Source organism: Phacochoerus africanus, chromosome 16 (assembly GCF_016906955.1).
Source record: "Phacochoerus africanus isolate WHEZ1 chromosome 16, ROS_Pafr_v1, whole genome shotgun sequence".
NCBI lineage: Eukaryota > Metazoa > Chordata > Mammalia > Artiodactyla > Suidae > Phacochoerus > Phacochoerus africanus.
Genome location: NC_062559.1, coordinates 52,557,186 through 52,579,495, shown reverse-complemented (window position 1 = coordinate 52,579,495; position 22,310 = coordinate 52,557,186). Strand labels below are relative to the sequence as shown.

General features: G+C 49.5%; 1 protein-coding gene across 1 annotated transcript in view; it reads right to left on the bottom strand.

Annotated features, from left to right (window-relative positions):
• The window catches only part of GLI3 (GLI family zinc finger 3), a 302,221-nt gene that overhangs the window by 73,626 nt on the left and 206,285 nt on the right, over positions 1–22,310 (bottom strand). The window contains 4 exon segments of the mRNA XM_047763791.1: positions 2,855–2,995; positions 4,523–4,636; positions 5,540–5,753; positions 21,711–21,912. Of these exon segments, the coding sequence (XP_047619747.1) occupies positions 2,855–2,995; positions 4,523–4,636; positions 5,540–5,753; positions 21,711–21,912 (671 nt within the window).

The window sequence follows — 22,310 nt, the reverse complement described above, 5'->3', positions numbered from 1 at the left end:
AACTAGGAACCATGAGGTTTCGCGTTTGATCCCTGGCCTTGCTCAGTTAAGGGTTAAGGATCCGGCATTGCTGTGAGCCTTGGTGTGGGTTGCAGACATGGCTCGGATCCCAAGTTGCTGTGGCTGTGGTGTAGGCCGATGGCTACAGCTCTGATTAGACCCCTAGCCTGGGAATCTCCATATGCCATGAGAGTGGCCCTAGAAAAGGCAGAAAGACAAAAAAACCCCAAAAAACAAACAAACAAAAAACTCTACACAGATCTCTCCATTAAAGCATCATCACCACCTAAAATCTTTTGCCACCGAGATTAAACACTGATACCTGTCTTTCTAAAGTTTTCACGTGACATGTAAGGCAGAGAAAACCTGAAGGTATTATTACCACAACTCAAAAAGTGTCGCCTCTGGAGTTCTCATCATGGCTCAGTGGTTAACGAACCCGACTAGCATCCATAAAGACAGGGGTTCGATCCCTGGCCTTGCTCAGTGGGTTAAGGATCCCGCATTGCCGTGAGCTGCTGGTGTAGGTGGCAGATGCGGCTCAGATCCCGCATTGCTGTGGCTGTGGTGTATGCCGGTGGTTACGGCTCTGATTGGGCCCCTGGCCTGGGAACCCCCATAGGCCGTGGGTGCAGCCCTAAAAGACAAAAAATAAAATAAAAAATGTCACCTCAAAACTGGCTTCTAATGAGGCCCATTCCTCTTACAGGTCGACTTAGAATAAACTCCTGTTTCACTCATTTGATAACGGCTGCACCGAAATCCCCGCTCTCTGGAAACTGCAATGCCCTGTCCCCAGGAAGGGCACCTGGAGGCTCTGTCATCACTCAGAAGGACGTCTCGTGTGTGACGGCAGCTTTTCTGCAAAATGATTCCTCTCCTGCATGTGTTCACCCCCCATGATCGCCAAGGGTGCTTTTGGCCTTCTCTTCTCTTTGGGGTTATTTCTCCCGGTTGAAAGAAAAAATACCCAACTTTTTTATCCCCCTTTCACGTTACCAGGTCGGCGGTTTCTCTTAAAACAGTCAGCAAGAAGAAAAGACCATTGAGTCAGGCTTCACTGAAAAACTACACTTGCATCAAGTTAGAGAGAAAGAATGAAACGAAGCTCACAGAAAAATCTGGAAATACACCTTAATTTAAAAAAACAGCTGAGGGAGTTCCCGTCGTGGCGCAGTGGTTAACGAATCCGACTAGGAACCATGAGGTTGCGGGTTCCGTCCCTGCCCTTGTTCAGTGGGTTAACGATCTGGCGTTGCTGTGAGCTGTGGTGTAGGTTGCAGACGCGGCTTGGATCCCGCGTTGCTGTGGCTCTGGCGTAGGTTGGTGGCTACAGCTCCGATTCAACCCCTGGCCTGGGAACCTCCATATGCCGTGGGAGCGGCCCAAGAAATAGCAACAACAACAACAACAAATGACAAAAGACAAAAATAATAAAAAATAAAAAAACAGTTGACTTTCTAGTTTCTTGCTGCACTGAGAAATCTGTAATTCTTCCTATACTATTACAAGGAGATAAGATTAACAAAGAAGTGGGGGGGGAACCCTGATGTCCTATTAAACCCTCAACACATTCTGTATAAGACGGGTCTCAAAACCTGCAAACGATACATCTGACCCTCCCACTGTAACTGCAGCGTGTGCAGGATGTCAGCGGATGCTCAAGGGGGAGAGGACACTCTTCCAAAGCCCAGGACACCCAAGGCACACGAAGGATGCGAGAGAAATTGTACAGCCCTCGGGTTGAAGGAGAGGAGGTGATTAACCAATGTGGATCTCACCTGAAGATAAAAGTTCCTGCAAAAGCTGAGAGAACAGAGTGGGTGTGTGCGGGTGGGGGTGGGGGGGGGCAATCCCAGCAAGAGCTACTCTTGTCACATTTTCTGCCCTGTTTAAAGCTTAGGAAGTGGCTACACCTGCCAAACCATCCTCGATGCCTTCATGGGACCCTGTGTTTCTGCGCAGGCGCATGTGAGCCCACGTCCCTTCTTCCCTGATTGTCCAAATGCCCCTCCATCTCAGCTGCTCCTGGTCCCATTTGCCAGGAAGATGCCACTGGCCTGAGAAAGTACCAAACAAACCAAAAAAAAAACCCCAAAACGCCCTGGAGGGGGAGAACAGGGCTAATCAGGTATGGGGGGAGGCGAGCAGGTGGCATTATCTGAAAGAACAGGCAGGGGGCACGGAACAGGCTTCTACATCGGACATGGCAAGAGGAGGCAAGGTTCTCAATCTGCCCACATGGCAGTTTTCAAACACACGCACCATTCAACCCGTTTTAAGATACTTCTCACTTTTTCATGAAACGTTCGAGCCTGCGAGGACGGGCTTCAAGTCAAGAAACTGTGCCAATGGCTCACCCCACGCCATCAGCCACTTTCCACAGAGAGTATGGGAGGCTGCATGACATAACGGGAGATTCTTCAACGGGGAGGGTTGCGCAGGGGACAAGAGAGCCTCCCCACCTCCATGGGTTTTTTTTTTTTTTTCTGTTGTTCCTGGGTCTTGGTTAAAATCAAGCTTGGTTAAAGGGTTCATAATAATTCATGTCCAGCTTACTATGACTCAATAACCCTCAAAGTCGCTAACTCAAAAGAGTGTTCTCTGGCTTACAGGATCAGAGTCATTACACTCTCTATTGAAGACGTTATTGAATTTTTCACGAAGCTGTAGCTGACCGAACAGGTCAAGCACCGCGGCTCAGGGTTTTCTTTCTTCTCGGAAAGTCATAAAGCCCTCTCCGGTTTGCAGGGCTGCTGGCTGAGAAACTTGACGCAGCTCGGGGTCAGGGCAGCTGACCCCGCAGGAGCGGCCGCATGGCTGTAGAGCCCCCTCCCCCGCGCCCCCCACTCACATGCACCAGCTGCTCCTGGGTGTCGAACTCCCGCGAGCAGCCTTCCCAATGGCAGTTTGTCTCGTAGATGACTTCAGGCTCCTGTTTGCTTTCGTCCTTGTCCCCTTCCTCTTTCACCAGGGTCGTCCCTTCTGGCTGCTCCTGAAGGGTGGGGGCGGGGGGGGGGGAAGAGAGGGACAAAATCAGACCCAGTGGGAGGACAGGACAGAAGGGGAAGGAACCCCTGATGGAGGCTCGTCTTCCTCCCGATGCAATTTTTTCGGGGAAAATAAAATAGAGCCCAAGTCTCCCTGCTGAGTTTGATGAACGGAAGGAGTCAAACACAGGGAATAGTCTGCGTGCATTTTTTTTTTCTCCCCGATTTACTCAATACCCCTTTGGAGGTTGTTAAGTGTGATTAAAGACAACAGTTCAAACCCGAATGATGAGGAGATGGGGAGGCCGACTGCTGCTGTCTGAAACACAAAGACAAAAAAACCCTAAGATGTCACCTCTTAAGAAAAGCAATTGAACTAGGTCACAGGAGCCTTTGCCCCAAAGACTGGTCTTTCTCTTTGGGTTACATCCTTGTCGGTATATTAAGGTGTTCATTCGCCTACTCTGGAACCCAGGGTGGTTTATGGCTGATTCTAACTCTGTTCTCTCTGCCGGTAGAGGCGGGGAGAGGCACTCTGTGGATTTTTATAAAGGATGATGTCTTCTTGGTTCAACCTCTGGCCTCCAAGGATAAACTCCAGGCCCGAGGACCACAGCATCTAAAGCTATGGCAGTGCAGTCTTTCCTCGCCTTCCAAGGGGGCGATGATTAGATGTGTACATTTGAGACCCAATCTAGGACTAGATGGGAAAAGCTGTACACAAGTGTTTAGGCATCACCAGCAAAATTGTCGGCCAGCAAAATGTAAGACAAAAGATGAATTCCAGAACCCGTGACACTCACTCCTTCCATCCTCCAAATGCTCCCTGAAAAGGAAATTTGGGCTGAAGCAGTCTGCCCACTGCAAGGTCCAGCTTCTGTGGATGTCCAGACTCTTAATCAACCCTTATCTCTGGCAATTAATATTCACTGAGCTCCCTATCAGGCATGGGGAGCCTAGAAAATAGTATTATGGGAACAATCTGCACATTTTCTAAACTGAGGCCAGCGTCTAAGTGACTGATGGCAGAGACAAGACCAGAATGTTTAAATCCCTCCTTTCAGGATGCTGGGTAACGAACCAGCATCTGAGTCGCCTTGAGGGAGGTTAGTTGTACCTGGAGCCCTCCTGGCTCTCCAGGACGCTCCTGGCCCGTGGCAGTGGTCAGGTAAGAACAATATAAGAACATGATCATTACAGGGAGTGTCCCTGGTCTTCCCAGCTTAGACTGAGAGCCAGGAGCTCGTAATTCGGGCCCAAGATCAAGGCCAAGGACTGGAGCCTGGCTACATCCCTGACCAGCAACAAATGGATCCAACCGCTTCGTCTACAAACGACAGTTTATACCCGACTCAGCTGCCTGCATTTTAGTGCGAAGTTTGGTCCTCAGCTGGAGAAGCAAACAGAGTCAGTCTCCAGCCCTGGCCTTTGGTCAAAGGCGTGGGTACGGCCAAGGCCAAGAACACAGGAGACAGGCCCATGTTGTGAAAGCCACTGAGCTGGAGGGAGCGGGAGCTGGGTGCCTCCCTCACCTGCGGGCCCCGCGGCCCCGGGCTCGGGAGGTCTTCGTCGGGCTTAATCTTGGAGCGTTTGTTGTGCACGAGGTCGCCGGTGCTGCTCACCGCAGACTCACTCGTGGGCTTGCTCTGCACGGGCAGGGACAGAGACAAAAGTCAGGTTCTGATCACGAGCAGCGCCATGGCTGAAATCCTCAACTCAAGACTGGCAGGCTTATGTGGCACTGTAGCAATGACTGATAAGGCTCCTAGTCCTGGGCAGCAGAGTTCAGAACATGTGTTCAAAGTCAGAATAGACATAGATGAGGCAGTTCCTCATTTTTATTTATTTATTTGCTTTTCGTTTGCTTGTTTTTTTTCAGGGCTGCACCCACGACATATGGAAGTTCCCAGGCTAGGGGTCAAATCAGAGCCTCAGCTGCCAGCTTATGCCACAGCACAGCAATGCAGGATCTGAGCCGTGTCTGTGACCTACACCACAGCTCAGGGCAGCGCCAGGTCCTTAACCCACTGAGTGAGGCCAGGGATCGAACTCACATCCTCACGGATACTAGGTGGGTTTGTAACCCACTGAGCCACAACAAGAGCTCCGGCAGCGCCTTGTTTTTAACTCTGGAGGACCCACTCCCTGTGGCTTTTAAAAGCTAGAGGAATAGGGTTGGGATCCAGGCTTTAAGGGGCTCTGAGCGTCCTGGGGACAGAGGCCGAATGACAGCAACACATGCCTGCCATGAATGGCTTCTGAACGGGGTAGCGACACGGCTCAGGGTCAGAGGGACGCCTGATGGAGCAGTCTGCTTTCCCCCAAGGAGAAAACGACGCTGGCAGCAGAAGCTCTTGCTTCCCCGGGGAACACATACACGGCACAGCCACCCACACCGAAGGCGACAGCCCAGGGCTGCCGGGGCAGCCTGCAGCCTGGGAGCCCGGCCACAGCGCCCCACCATCTGTGCCTGTCCAGAGCTGACGCGGGCGCCGGGCTCTCCTCTGGGACCGGCTAGACGGCCCTGGTCGTGGCGCGGTCTCTCTCACCTGGGAGGACTCGGAAGGGCCGGAGCTGACCTGGACGGGATTCAGGACCGTGGGGATCCCGGGAATGGGCCTCTGGGTCGGGAAGGTTGGGGCGGGGTGGATGAGCGGCGGGCTGTGTCCAAAGGCAGAGCCTAAGCTCTGCTGCCGGCTCAAGATCTGCTGATGCATGTGGAGCGAGACGGGCGCAGAAGGGTAGGTGAAGCTCAGGGCGGGGCTGCGGGTGGAAGGAAAGGGAAGAGCGTCAGCGACAGGGTGCAGGCACCAGCGCACCTTCCACCCGCGTCTGCCTCCCCGCCTCCATCAGGGCGGGTGCTGAAATTAGAAGGGAGAGCATTGCGGAACCGCTGGAAACGTCTAGAGAAAGCTGACTGCTCAAACGGGACGTCCGAGGGCCTTGCCGCAACCTCCAGGCCCTGAAAACAGATGCAGCAGAACGGACACAAAAGGCCTCGGCTCAATAACAGCTATTTATTGCAATAACAAACTTCATATAAAAAAGGGAATGGGTGACTACATGCTTTATAGGACTTTGATCGGCTCCCTGTCCCGTGCGTCCCCGCGCACAGAGCAATTTCTTCCATCTCGGCTCCCACCTCACGCTTTCATATGTCTCCAGATCTTATTACAAGAGGAAAGAAAATCAATTGGTTAAATGTGTTTTGAACACCATGCTTGTCATATCACTCATTTGTTTGTAAAGACGGAGAGCTTGGTTCGTCCAGAATGCCACCTAAAGAATTTCCATCAGTGCCGTCTGGTTACAGAAACTGATGGATTAACCTCTCCCGGGTGAGATCAATGGGCTTCGAGGGAAGAATATTCCAATGGGAGAGCATCGCTCCCTCTTCCAGCTAAACAGCATTAAATGTCTATTAATGCCCATTATACATGCTAATGCCTGTCACCGCTTCATTATGCCACAGTCGTTCCCAGGCTACAGGACGTTCCGAGGAAGCCACACAATTACCTAAAGATTTCTGGCGGGCCTGGTCGGCAGTGCCAAGCTGTTCTTTGCGCCAGCAGAGTTTAGGAAGCCAATCCTTTTAAAACAACACGGTGCTCTTGAGATATCTGCCAGTAGCTTAAAAATGCATGAAAAACGCTCATGGCATTCATGAAAAATTTCTTCCTTAAAAAATACTCGGTGAGAAAAAAAATATATATATATACACACATATATATATTTTCTCCATTCTGCTGGGTAAGACCCAGAAAGAATGAGGGTTTCTTGTCATGTCAGAGGCAGAATTCATGCAAATTTTCCAATCTGGTGGGTTAATTACAGTTGCTGTTAAGCACATTAACGGAGAATATAATAATTACAGTAACAAAAATTCCAACCTTTTCAACAACTTTAAGTAAAATAATTGTGAAGATACACTCTGCTCATTAACGTGACTCCACATTTTCACCCATTTGAGTACAATCCATGAAAGGCGGATTCAATGGGATTACATTCCTATTATTCCTACTGAGAACCTTGCCTGACAATAGCGGGCCCATTTAAGACGGAATATCATTAAGGATACCCGAGGAGAACTTCAGCCAGGCTGGGGGACCTCGCCTTTCATTCCGTATTGTATTTCTCTAATAAAGGGGAGCAGAAACCTGGTGAAAACAGTCATTGTTCCCAGGAAGTTGGGCAGAAATCAGTAATAATATTCTGCCTCTGCGGCGCTATAGTTTCTGCCCGTGTTTCCGAAAGCAGCCATGAGTGATTACAGCAAGACTGAGCCAAGGTAGCCGTGTGGATGACTGATAGGACAGTAATCAAAAGATGCATATCTGCCTCAGAATTTGTTCACAAGCTTTCTTCTAATAGCTGATTTCATGTTCACTGAGCTCTATGCCAGTTTGTCCAATTTATTTTTCGGTGTACAAGCCATTCATCAAAAAACACAATGATTTACCCCCCCCCCCTTTTGGTGAATGGGGATTACTAAATGCAACTACCATGTTCTATTCACTAAAAAAACAAAGAGAAACGAAAAGACCCCTCGACACACATATTTACAGGGTGACATGGACCCTGCACAAAACTCCAGGCACCCTTCCTGAGTTTTACGAGCTCCAAGGACCAGGTAGCCTTGGGAAGGGGGCCCCTTGTGTCGTGCACCCCTCTAATTCCGGGGGAAGGGGCAGAATGTGGGGGCTCAAAAACTCAGGACCCAATTAAGAATCCAGACCATTAAGAGGAAGCATTTCCCAAGGCCGAAAATGCCCGCAGTTGTAGATGCAGGCTGTTTACAAGGGCTATAGCCAGACAGCACAGGTCCATTTTTACTTTTAAAAAGACGAAGGAGAAAAGGGAGGTCCAGCATGGGTGCTGTGGCCCCCTGGCCCTCGGGGACAGTGTCTCTGACCTCAGGGGATGCAGGAAAGGCTGTGAGAGCGTTCGACCTCTGTGGGGGACCAGTCCCTTTTGGGGGTCAAACTAGGGACAGGAATGAACGGGCCTGAAGTCCAAGTCCACGATGAGATTCCAAGGGCTATGAGAACACACAGCATGCACTGGGGATGGCGTTTTCGGCCTCGGGTGCTCATTCCTAAGGAGCCAGCGATGGAAGCGCTCTCTCCTCTGAAGGCAAAGATCCAGGCCAGCTGTGGACAGGGGCGGAAGCCTAGGGCTGCCCGGCCAGAGCGGGCAGTGCCGTCAGGCTCCTGGGAGGAAGGCTGCACGCTCCAGCTTACGAAGCCTATTTAGGATCTGATGGCAGAGGTAGATGCTTTGGGCTCTGCCGCAGCATCAGTGAATGAATGTGAGCCTGCGGAGTTGGCAACAAGTCGTGAAAGGAAGAAGCAAAGGCTGGGTGATGGCTGGGCACCGCATGTGACGTTCAGCAGAACTGAAAGAGACATGTTGTCCTCTGAGGAGCCTGGAAGGGACCTCCAGGGACTTCCCACCCGGGGGGTAGGGGGGAATCCGGGGATTGGGGCCACCACCTCCTGCTCTCTGACCCCAAGTGGCGCTGAGCTGTCATCCTAAGCGCCACATCCTGGTACTTGCTGTGCCCCAGAACCCAGCATGGCTGCTTCCTTTTTGTCACTCCGATTCCAGTTTAAATGCCACCTCCTCAGGCAGAGAGGCCTCCTGAGCTGGATGCCCCCATCAAAATAAGCCTCATCCGCAGAGCAAGTCTCCTTGTCCCATCATGCTCTGTTTTTTGCTTTTGTTTTTTTAAGGGCCACACATATGGCATATGGAAGTTCCCAGACCAGGGGTCGAATCAGAGCTGTAGCTGCCGGCCTGCACCACAGCCACAGCAACGCAGGATCTGAACCTACGACCTTCACCGTAGCTTATGGCAATGCTGGACCCTTAACCCACCAAGGGAGGCCAGGGATCCAACCTCCATCCTCACAGACACTGTGTGGGGTCCTTGACCCACTGAGCCACAACGGGAACTCCATGCTCTGCTTTTTGCCAACTGTATTCTCAGTGCCACAGGGGCTCTCGGAAATCACATCCCCTCCCTCCCTCTGGACGGTAAGGCCCCAGGGGACTGGGCCCTGGTCTGCCTTGTTCCCTGCTGACCTGTGGTGCCTGGAACACTTCCTGGCACAAGACAAACTCTCAAGATGAGTCAGTGAGTGATGGAACCGCTCCCAACACAATACTACAAACTTAGTTGTTGTTGTTGTTGTTTTAATTTTTTTTGCTCTTTTTAGGGCTGCACCCACAGCACATGGAGGTTCCCAGGCTAGGGGTCCAAGCAGAGCCGTAGCCACCGGCCTACGCCAGAGCCACAGCAACTCGGGATCCAAGCCATGTCTTTGACCTACACCACAGCTCACTGGCAACGCCAGATCCTTAATCCACTGAGCGAGGCCAGGGATTGAACCTGCATCCTCATGGTGCCTAGTCAGGTTCATTCACCACTGAGCCACAAAGGGAACTCCAAGCTTAGTCGTTTTAAAGCAAAATACACTCACGATCTTAGCGGGCTGGAGGTCAGAATGCTCAGATGGCTGGGCAAGACCGCGTTCCTCTGAGGCACCCGGGCCCCTTGCCTCTTTCTGCTTCTAGAGGCTGTGGCATCTGCCACTGGGGCCCCACCCCGCTCTGAACCCCCACCCCTGCCTCCCTCTTATGAGGACGGACTGCATCAGGATCACCCAAAGGGTCCAGATGAGCTCCTTATCTCGACGTCGTTACCCAAACCCCAGCCTCGTCATTCCTTTTGCCACGTAAAGAAATACATTCCCAGGTTCCAGGGGGGAAGACGTGGCTCTCTGGGGATCATTCGTTTGCCTACCAGGCTCAGAACAGCCGCTTCAAAGGGAAGTATGCTCTCTCCTCTGCAAACTGCAACTTGACAGTGGGTTAAACAGCAGAAGCGAAGCGAGGGCCTAGATTTGTGTCTTTCCATAGACCTGCAGCAGCTGAAGACAGATGGCTGGTGACAGAGGTTGGAATTTTTCTTTTTCTTTCTTTCTTTCTTTCTTTTTTTTTTTTTGGAATAGTAAATTCTATTTCTAAAAGCCCTGGGAAAAAAAATCTTCCTAAATAGGTCATGTATTTGTTCCATAATTTCTCAGAAACAGAGAGCATTGAGGTTGTTGCAGATTTTTATACATTTTGCTTCCGTCTCCTCTCAAGAAGGACAAAGTCTAGTCTGAATGTGGTTGACCTGAGATTTATGACCTCGAAGCCTTCAAATTTCTACTCAGCCTTTTCCGCTCTATGGATCAGTGTTCGTGTATATGCTCTGACTTTTGAAAATTTTTGCACTCAACATTTCATAACATACAATTTAAAAGTGTTTAGACTAGCCACTTCTTTTCCAAAAGACTACATGAAAATGGGATCCTTAAAAACACACCATCACTGGAGTTCCCACTGTGACAGGGTGGGTTGAGACTCTGACTGCAGTGTCTTGGGTTGCCCAAAAGGCACAGGTTTCATTCCCAGCCCGGGACAGTGCAGCTGTGGTGTCCCAGGTCGCAGCTGCAGCTCAAATTCAGTCCCTGGCGGGGGAACGTCCATGTGCCGCCCGTGTGGGCATAACATTGAAAGCAAAAACAAAAAGCAAAAAAGCCCACAAACATGTATGAGAAGGTGACTTAAAACTGTTCATCTATATTGAAACCATAAGATCAGCAGAAACAAAGCGTCAGAAGAGATGGGCCCAGGCAATAGGCCGACAGAGCCACAGGCCCCCTGAGATAACATTCTCAAGGGAAACGAAAAAGAGGCGCCGAGGCCACAGAGTCGGAAGAGCGCGCTCCCGGGTTCCTCAGGACTGTCCCACTGGACGTGCGTGACAGACGTCCTGCCCCAGGTATGGTCTCTGGCAACATTCGGAGGCGCTTCCAGAGCCTAGGGTTCCTCCCCAAACACCGAGAACCACCCTTCTAGGACACCAGTTATAAAGCCAGAATGCACTGACGTAAATATTCGTTTGCCTTTTATTTTTTAAAGAGCAGAACACGAGACAAATGTGCATTTCAGATCCCCAACTAGAGTATGCGCATGTGCGGTGTCCTCATCCACCCAATGTAATTTCTACCCATCGGAACGGATTTACGGTAACAGAAGCTTTTGTCTTAGAAAATACCTTTAAGGGGCACCCATTCCACTGCACGCAGTGACTCAGGGAGAGAACTCTGCACACGTCTAATAAGGATGACTCCTCACGGCCAGCTTCCCCTTCATTCTTGGCTCTGAGCTGAGTTAAAAGTGACCAGCAAGTCCCTGCCTCGGTGGGAATGGTTTGTTCTAGTTCCTAAACACTTAAAATTAAAATTCTCAAAGGCTGACTCTTCAAGAAAGTTTTGATGTGGTTATTCTCTACCACAAATCAGAAGTAATGTTTTGTTACTACTCCTATGCAAAGTGTGGTCAAATTTTGCAAAGTGGGCCTCATTTCTTTCCTTCTTCCTTTTTTTCTTTCAGGCCTGCACCTACAGCACGTGGAAGTTCCAGGGCTAGGGGCAAATTGGAGCTACAACTGGGGCCTACACCACAGCCACAGCAACACTGGATCAGAGCCGCATCTGTGACCTACCCCGCAGTGTGTGGCAACCCCGGATCCTTAACCCACTGAGCAAGGCTGGGGATCGAATCTATATCCTCATGGATACTGTGTTAGGTTCTTAACCCACTGAGCCACAGTGGGAACTCGGGGCCTCATTTCCTAATATTGCAGCAAATGGCACAGTAACCATCTCCCTGATTGGGAACGCTTCGGTCTGAGAATCTCAACAACTATGGCCAATCCGGTTGAAATCTGGGGTGTAAGCGGAAATGAAGATGTCGAGTAACTAAAATAAATGTCATAAAGTCCGCAGGCAACCTCATTTGTTAAGTGAACAAACCCTAGCTGAATACTTTCTGCATATCCCTCTTAGGTATCTAAAGAAGAAAATAGTTATTTGTAACTGGAAAGTTACATATTAATTACAATCAGGACAGACAACTTCAAAACCTGTAATCATGTTTGACTCTTGCAACAAACACTGCTTTCACCCCCAGGAGGGGCTGTGGGTCAACATTTAGATGGAACCCTTCTCGTCCTTCTGTAATTCATAATTAATCACTGGAAGGATATTTCAGAGGGGCTACTGAAAGTTCATATCATAGAATATCATTTCTTAACATGATTCCAGGCCTACTATACAGAGAGCACTTCAAAGTCATTCACATTCAAGCCCCAGACCCAAATGAAACAATGAGCCAAATCCACGATACAATGGAAAACTGCTTCAGGGAGCTCCTGTTGTAGCTGACTAGGAACCGTGAGGTTGCGGGTTCAATCTCTGGCCTCACTCGAGGGGTTAAGGATCTGGCACTGCGGTGAGCTGTGGTGTAGGTGGCAGATGCAGCTCGGAGCCAGCATTACTGTGGCTGTAGCTGCAGGCCAGCAGCTGTAGCTCTGAGGGGACCCCTAGCCTAGGAACCTCCATAGGCTGTGGGGGCGGCCCTGAAAAGCAAGAAAGAAAAAAAAGAAAACAGAAAAACACTTCAGGAATTCTATATATGGTGGAGGGTAAGAGGCTGGATAGCTGAACAACAGTGCATTGAAAAAAGCAGCCTGATGCGGCCCGCATTAGTCCTTTCTATTGGAAGGGTAAAAAGAGCTGATGACAATACTGAAGATATTTGTTTCTAATAAAAGAGAACTGGCGTTCCCATTGTGGCTCAGCAGTAACGAACCCGACTCGTGACCCACGCGGATGCGGGTTCGATCCCTGGCCTTGCTCAGTGGGTTAAGGATCTGGCATTGCCGTGAGCTGTGGTGTAGGTCAAAGACATGGCTTGGATCCCGCATTGCTGTGGCTGTGGCGTAGGCTGGCAGCTGGCAGCTGGCAGCTGCAGCTCCGATCCAGCCCCTTGCCTGGGCACTTCCGTTTGCTGTGGGTGCGGCCCTTAAAAAGCAAAATATATGAATAAATAAGTAGAATTTAAAAAGCTTGAGCTTGGAACTACTGGAAAGACGGTAAGAGATTAGATCACCCAGCCATGGCGCACTTATAGGTAAAAGTTTCTATTTCACTGTTTCATGACTTCAATCCACATGGCATTTACCTGTTCTCTAAAAAATCATGGTTTTTCCTTCAAGCTGCCTGGGATGTCCCCTTGCCCCGAGTTCTCTGCGCTCGGGTTTCACGGCGTTAAACGTGGCGTGAGGATGAAGGAGGTTGCGGGGAACTGAGTCACTGATGCGCCATTGATACAGATTCATCGTACCTGCATCAGCCTCAGTGGAAAGAAAGGCTTATCATCAGTCTGCGGGTTCATCTCAGGGATCCCTCCCCGACCTGGAGGACCCAGCATGGAGCTGGGCAGGCCTGAGGCGGATGAGAGGACTAAACCACAGCAGAGCCCTGACGTGGGGGTCGCGGGAAGGCCCACGTTCAAAAGCACCGTCTCCTTTCCCTATGTGAAGAAGAGTAACGAATACGCAGCAGCTATAGATTCCTGGCAAATGTTTTACACGCAAACATAAAATCAATGCTGATGACGCATAAACACGCTTTTCTCAACTGCCCTGGTTGGTCAGTTTTGTTCAGAGATGAATTTTTAAGACTTCCTTAAAAGAAGCTCATGTGATGATTTTATAATGTATTTCTTTGGGTCAGGCATTAAGAAATTTCATGCTGCAGTCTAAATGTTTATAGATGAAGGAATGAATAAAGAAGATTGATAAATATATGTATACACATATATACACACACACATATATATGCAATGGAATACTACTCAGCTATAAAAAAGAATGAAATAATGCAATTTGCAGCCACATGGATGGACCTAGAAATTATCATACTGAGTAAAGTAAGTCAGACAGAGAAAGACAAATAACATACCACTTACACATGGAATCTAACAAAAATGCAAATGAACTTATTTATACAACAGAACTAGACGACAGATATAGAAAACAAACTTTGTTTACCAAAGGGGAAAAGGGGAAGAAGGGGTAAACTGGGAACTGGGGATGAACAGAGGGACACTACTCGATATGAAGCAGATAAACCACAAGGAGCCTACTGCACAGCACAGGGAACTGTATTCAGTATCTTGCAATAACCTATCACGGAAGAGAATCTGAAAAAGAATATATACATATATATAAAACTTAATCAGTTTGCTATACGCTTAAAATAGCCCAACATTGTCAATTAACTGTATTTCAATAAAAGAGAGAAAAAAAAAAGAAACTTCATGCTGCCATTAACTCAGTTTTCTATGCAATGAAGCATCCGATGAAGCTATTTCCTTTTCATCCCATCTCTCCTAATTCTTGTTCATGACACCAACACTGGCGGTACAGCCAGACAACACTATACCCTGTAACACGAGGGCCCCACAATTTGAGAACCTGGCTTCTAGGAAAGAGAGAGGAAGCAGAGGCGGAGGCATCGAATCAAAACCAACTTCAGGGTTACTTCGGGGTTGTCAAACTGATGAGGGCGGCCACTTTCTGGCTGCAGCTATGGAACTGACTGCACGACCACGGCCAGCCAAAGAACCACCTTTCCAGTTTTGCAGAAAAAGGCCAACAACTACTCTCATTTGTGTACATGCAGGGCACACACACATGCACGTGCTTCTATTTGAAAGGAAAAGAGAGCTTCCTCGTCCATCCATAAAAGCCCCCGGGGCAGGTCCACTGGAAAACCCAGCAACCTCAGAAGGAGGAGCACCCAAAAGGCCCGCACACTCCCCAGATGAGTAAGTACCATCCTGTGTGTACACTGAGGCAGTGCGCTCTCTCTGAAGACCTCTTTGGACAAAATACGTCACTCTTTACAGGATGCAAGTGTTTTAAGAGCTGGGTTGCCGTTAAAGAGCCAAAGAGACACAACTCCAGGAACACCGACAGCAGCGACGCCCTCTGCAGTGAGACGGCGCTGGAAGCGCCCACATCACGCAACTGGTCAGCCGTGCAGACGCAGTTAGCCAAAGCTTCCTCAGTTGTTTCCAAACATCATTGGACATGATTACATATGCCTGTTAGACATGGCACTGCCTACTCGCCCTGTGAGCGGTGCCTCCCGCTGGGGGTTTCTAAGACAGGAGGAAGGAAGGCGAACCGCAAAGGGTCACCCTTGGATGCAAGCGGGTTTGGCCATTTAAGTAGCTGTCTTTGACTCAGCCCACCAACCTCTCGGAGCATCAGCTCACTTGTCCCCGAAGCCACGCAGGCTCCCCAGGGCCTCAGTGCTTCCGGTGGTTCCTGGATCTCGCCCCCCTTCCGGCCCCGGCCACCTCCAGCTTCGGCTTTGCCTCCCCTTCCACCAGCATCCTGGGCGGCTGGCAGTCCCTCCAACCCTAACTCTTCCCAACCCAGGGCCTCTTCTGCTCCACTGGCTCACAGATCGCTGACGGGAGGCCATTCCCTTCCATGAGAACAAGGACCACGTCTCACGTTCACTTTTACAGCTCCCGTGCCCTGCGCAGCGACCAGCACATGGTTGAATAGGCAGTAAAAATACGTGGGAAATGAATGAGTAATGGATTAAGTGAGGTACCCCCTAAAACCAACGGTCACATCCGGGAAGCAATGAAAACTCTCCTTTTTAGCTGGGAGTAACTATTCTCACTGATGCTGGGGAGAGAAGGTGGTCTCACAACGTTGAGAAGACGTGATGCAAGAACTCTAAGGACCTGGCCATTTAGCTCCGAACTCATCTGCTCTTGCATGTCTCCCACCCAAGTCATCACGTGTTGTTTCTCCATCACACGTGAGTTTACCCAGGGCAGGCACAGCACAGAGCCCAGCTGCCCTAGAGGCCACGCTCGGTTCCTATTTTGCCTCAGGAAGTAGCATTGGACCTGCCAGGCACATCCTTACTCTGAGGCCTACTGTTGGGAAAGGCTGGCGCTGTCCAGAGGACAGGACTCCCACTCTCTGGTCACCAGGCAGGGCTAGTTAGTGCCGGTGAAAGCATGCCCTGACTTGGGAAGCTGCGGCTCTGGGCAGGCGACTCTTCACTGAGATGTCTCGCTGGCCAGGCCAGGCCTGAAACTACTAAGACTATGAGACCACCTTCATCTTATAGCCACTAAACCCAAAGCGGGAAAGCCGGAACAGGTGCATTAGAAATGAGTGGATTAGTCATTTCTTCATTTCATTTACAGCTGCTACAAGACCACGGGGAGATGTGTCATTTGAAACCTCCTCCAATGAGAGCTCAATTTCTGGGGAAAGATATCAGCAAAGGTCAAACTATTTCTTTTTTTAAAAAAATTATTCTTTGGAGTTCCACTGTGGCTCAGCGGTAACGAACCCAACTCGTATCCATGAGGTTGCGGGTTTGATTTCTGGCCTTGCCCAGTGGGTTAAGGATCCAGCGTTGCCATGAGCTGTGGTGTAGGTTGCAGACGCGGCTCAGATCCTGTGTTGCTGTGGCTGTGGTGTAGGCTGGCGGCTGTAGCTCCGGTTCGACCCCTAGTCTGGGAACCTCCATGTGCCGTGGGTGCGGTCCTAAAAAGACAAAAAAAAAAAAAATCAAGTTAAAAAAGTTATTTCTTTATTAAAGTATAGTTGATACACAGTGTTGTACCAGCTTCTGCTGTACAGCAAAGTGACCCAGTCATACACACACACACACACACTCCTTTCCTTACATTCCATCCTGGTCTGTCCCAACAGACTGGACCTTGTCTCCTGTGCTGTACAGCGGAACCTCACTGTTCATCCTCTAAATGTAATAGCTTTCATCTGCTGACCCCAAACTCCCCACCCATCCTACTCCCTCCTCTCCCACCAGACATACACAACTCTGATCGCTATGTGGGTGAGTCTGTTTCTGTTCTGTAGTAGGCTCATTTCTGCCACGCTGTAGATTCCACATAGAAGTGGTATCGAATGCTATTTGCCTTTCTCTTTCCGACTTACCTCACTTAGTATGACCATCTGCAGTTCTATCTGCAAGTATACAGTGTAGCTGACATGCGATGTTGTACCGGTTTCTGCTGCGTTTCTAATATAAGGCCGGATATTTATGACACTTGTCTTAATCATAGAGAGTGGGGGTTAAAGGCTCTATTGGATAAATGTGAATCATCTTGTCTTTGATGGGGGTCTTCAGGTTGATGGAGAAGTCCAAACCTTTTTTTTTTTGACAATGACCACATTATGTGGAAGTTCTTAGGCCAGGGATCAAACCTGTGCCACAGCAGAGAATCCAGCTGTAGCAGGGACAATGCTGGATTCTTAACCTGCTGAGCCACCAGGGAACTCCAGAAGTCAACTTGTTTTGAGACAGCTAAATATTTCATCCTTTCCAAGTGCATGGAGTTACTGATTTGTTTGTCTGTCGGTCTGTCTGTTTCTTTATGGAGGTACTGATTTGTTTGTCTGTCTGTCTGTTTCTTTATGGAGGTACTGATTTGTCTGTCGGTCTGTCTGTCTGTTTCTTTATGGAGGTACTGATTTGTTTGTCTGTCTGTCTGTCTGTTTGTTTTTTATGGAGGTACTGATTTGAATGATCATCTTAGTAATGACATAAAAAAAGACCTGTGATGTCCACTTGGACAATATTTTAATAAATTACATCTAATGAAGCACAAAGTTTTACTATATAGATGACCTTTTGTGAATAAATATGTGCTCTATATGGGATTTTTATAGCTGTCTCAATTATAAAGTAAATATATAAACATGAGAACCATATAAAAATTTGATAGACATTTGTGGTTTTCACTCCTTTTGTTTTGTATCCATCCTTCGGTATCTCCACATACCTATCAGCCTGTGGATGTCTGATATGCTATATGCATCTAGAGTTTAACTCCAGAATTATTCATCTATCACACAGAAACTTCCTTTTAATAAGGAGGGTGATTAGAATTCTAATTACTCATTAAAGAGCGCCTTCATTTATTCACTCCAGAAATGTCTGTTGAGTGGTGTCAAGGTGACAGGACACAGATGTTGTGGGTGGGGTGGGGAGTGTGGCCGTGGGCAAGAATTCAGAGTCCTCGACCTTCTGGCATTTGTGTTCTAGTGGAGGAAACATATAGCCAACTGCCAGATGAGCATGGAAATAGGGGCATTTCACGTAGCAGTACAGGCTGTGACGAGCCTCTTGGAGACCAGCCCTTGAACTGGGTCACTCATGTGGCCGAGACGGCTGCGGACTTTCTTAGAAAGCTGGATGGGTGCCTTTGCATGTTGAAAAACGTCTTGAGAACCTGCACTGACACCGTGACTGTACACCCTGCCAACACTAGAAGTGGGTGAGGATTCGAAAACACGCAGGCGTCAAAGCCAAATGCATTCCTGGCAAATTAAACAGCTAGGGGCTGGAGGGCAGGCGCCTACGGGGACCGGGCACGTGACCTTGGGCAACATTGTCTGGCAGAGACCCCCTGCACCGATGCGTAAGCGAGAATAACCCCAGGCTTTCCAAGCCTGCTGTGAGACAAAGCAGTGAGCCCACCTCACGCCCACGGTGTCCCTTGGTACAAAGCCGAGATGAGACACGTCCTAAGTCCACCTTCGCTGCCGTATCTTTCCCTCTTGAGAAGGTCAGCTGTCCCTTGTAGATTTCTTCATGCCTCTGCCTTTCCCGTCACCCATGGGTCCTACCGCGTCCTGATGCGTCCTCAAGTCAGTTTTTAGTTTGCACAACTTCCAGTGAAACTTAGAACAGGACAAACCAAGCACTAAGGTTTCTCCAGCTAAAGGCCAGACAGGAGTTCGCCTTGCGGTGCAGCAGAAACAAATCTGACTAGTATCCATGAGGGTGCAGGTTCGATCCCTGGCCTCATTCCATGGGTCAGGGATCTGGTGTTGCCACTGAGCTGTGGTGTAGGTCGCAGGCACAGCTCAGATCCTGCGTAGCTGTGGCTGTGGCGTAGGCTTGCAGCTTTAGCTTTGATTGGACCCTTAGCCTGGAAAATTCCCTATGCCACAGGTGGGGCCCTAAAAAGCAAAAATAAATAAATAAACAAAAGCCCGGCAGATAGCATCAGTGATACTTATGCGAAAGTATTTTATTGGTATAGCAAGAGGATCTCATCTTGGGGTATCTGTATTACTTTATACGTACATCACAAAAGCTACATCTTATCCCTAACACATAGTGGATGTGCATTGATGACAGAGGGGTCAGGCTGCAGGAGAGAAGACGGACTGGTGAGGGGCCCGAGGCCGGAAGCCCTGAGTGCCCGATGACCTTGGGCCCCTGCCTGCACTTGGGTCTCTGGGACCTGACGGGTCTTAGGGAATCCCCGCTTCCAGTTCCAACGAGAATAGTCAGGTCTGCTGTAGCTCCTTGGGGACAGGGGACAATGATCACTCCACGTCAGGATACTGACACTCTCGCAAGGACTAGATTACCTGGGAAAGGTGAGGCGATCAGGATGCTGGGGTAAGAAGAAAGACAGACATCCTACTGCACAGCACAGGGAACTGTATGCAGGCTCTTGGGACAGACCACGATGGGAGACAGCATAAGAAAGGGAATGTGTATGTGTGCCTGGGTCGATGTGCTGTGCTGCAGAAATAAAATAATAAATAAATACTAAAAAAAAAAAAAAAACCTAAAAAAAAAAAAAAGAATAAAGACAGCACGGGGACCATCCGGGCACTAGTTTCTAATCAAAGCCCTTTAGAGGCCGTGACAAGTCCCGAGGGCCGGGCATTGAGCGAGAGGGGAAGACGAAAGAAGAAGCGAGGGAACGAACGTGCTTGGCGTGGCTCCTTGTGATCGTCAATCGTGGGAACTGCGGCACGGGCCTCCTTCCCACGACTCCGATGCTATGACTTAGTCAAGCCAGACAGTGACGATAGGGTTTCGGCAAACTCAGGTAGGGCCACCATGACCCTGGGGCTATTGCCAGGAGTGCATAACCACCAGGCTATGGTTTGCAGGCAGGTGCACTTCCTTGGCACCAGGCTGGGGGATCGGGGGGAGCACAGCCAGACCATCTCGGGAAGTTCTCCTGAGGGTAGGGGTCCCCCATGGGTAGGGGGTCTTCATCCTGGCACTGCAGATCCCCGCCAGCCTCAACCAAAGGTGCCCCCTTCTCCACAGTGGCTGTCTTATCTGTAGTTTCCAAATGGGAAGCTTGAACTCCATGGCCTACAAGCAAGCAAGGTTTGCACAGCCGGCGGCAAAGCTGAAATCCGACTAGTTATGCTCGACTTCCAAGCTCACCTTCACGGCAACAGTGGCTAATCCCAACACCCCCCCAGGACCCCTCCGTGCGTAATCGCTGCTGTCACGTAAGCAGAGTCATTCGCTCTGCTCCGTGTTCCCACACTTTCTTGGCCCTGTTCACAGAAGAGATGCAGCAGAAAATGACATCAGAGCAGAAGGGGGATTTACGCTATTTGAACCTGAACCTGCCTGCCAAGGAGCCTGCTGACAACTTACCAAGCAAAGAATTAAAACTGTAATTGAAATGTTACGGAAAAAAATCACAGCATTCATCATTTCTAGTAAATATGGTATGAAACTATTGCTCACACTTTTGTTTTTCCTGGACTGTTAGGGTTTCTCTTCCGTCGTGGAAGACTGATCGATGCCTTTAGACTAAAAACCCACTGTTCCCTGTTCTTTCTTCTCTCAATGCAAACCTTTCTCTTGTAAGACAGGACTCAGGGCATCGTTTGATTTCTCCCCCTGACCTTGAAAGTGTCACACAAACCAGGCAGTTTCCCTCCAGAGAAGTGTAACTAATCCGCGGATAAAAGCACTGCTGCTCCGCATGACGTGGACGACGTCATTACTGAGTACTTACTATTTCTCCATCGGCGGCGCTGCTCACTAACACCCGCAAAACAAGTCTTTTCGGCCCCAAGCTTGGCTCTCGAACCCACCCCAGTGAAATGTGACCTGCAGCCCCACCCCAGGTCAGACCTGGTGTCCTGTTTTTTTGCTGTAGGGCCGCACCCGTGGCACATGGAGGTTCCCAGGCTAGGGGTCTAATCAGAGCCGTAGCCTCTGGCCTATGACACAGCCACAGCAATGCCAGATCTGAGCCGCATCCGTGACCTACACCGCAGCTCATGGCAACACTGGATCCTTAACCCACGGAGCGAGGTCAGGAATTGAACGTGCAACCTCATGGTTCCTAATCAGATTCATTTCCACTGCGCCATGACGGGAACTCCCCTGGTACTGTTTTTTATTTTATTTTTTAAAATTATTGTGGCCTCTTCTTTTTTTTTTGTCTTTTTGCCTTTTCTAGGGCCTCTCCCACGGCATATGGAGGTTCCCAGGCTAGGGGTCTCATCAGAGCCGTAGCTGCTGGCCCATGCCAGAACCACAGTAATGTGGGATCCAAGCCACGTCTGCGACCTACACCACAGCTCATGGCAACACCGGATCCTTAACCCACTGAGCGAGGCCAGGGATCAAACCCACAACCTCATGGTTCCTAATCAGATTCATTTCTGCTGCACCACGACGGGAACTCCCCTGGTGATGTTTTTTATTTTATTTTTTTTTAATTATTTTGGCTTCACCCACAGCATGCGGGTGAAGTTCCCGGGCCAGGGGTAGAACCCACACCACAGCAGTGACCCAAGCCACAGCAGTGACAATGCCAATCTTTCACCACTGGGCCTCCAGGGAACTCCTCAGTGTCCTGTTTTTGTTAACTCTTCCTTGTAGGTCCTGCTCCAAGTCCGTTCTGCTAACGCAGGTGTAGGTGAGGGCTGGCATTTTATTAAGAAAACACAGAAGGGATTTGGGGGAACATACATACCTGATTGCACTTGCAGATAAGTGGCCATAGGAGCCACTTGCTGAAGAGCTGCTGCGGGAATTATTGAGAATCGTGACCAAGGAGTTGGGAGACGTCCTTATCATGGTCTGAAGGTCAAAGCTATGATCCGACAGCGGTGATATGGACAGTGTGCGTTTTCGGCTCGGCCTGGCTGACAGCCTGGGGCTGGGGAATCTGGTGCCTGTTATATAAACAAAACCACCTGGTTACCTGCGGCTGGACCGGTCCCCGTCATCTAGTCCCACTTCCCCTCGAGGAAGAAGTGAAGGAGAGAAAGCCGGCGACTGGCGGTGACAAGTCCCACTGCTCCCATCTGTGATCTACTGGCTACAATTGAGGAAATTAGGGAGAAATATTTATCTTCCAGGGGCTTACCTCGGGGGAGCTCTGTTTATTAATGTGCAGGCAAAATGATAAATTGCTAAACAAAAGGGAAAGACTTTTATGTGTTCTCCCTCTCATTTCCAGTGATTTATGAATCTGACGGCTGCTTAGATGTTCTCATCATTAATTCACCACAAGCGACAAAGACAGTGGTTCCCACAGTCACATTACACACCACCCCCACCCCAACATGCA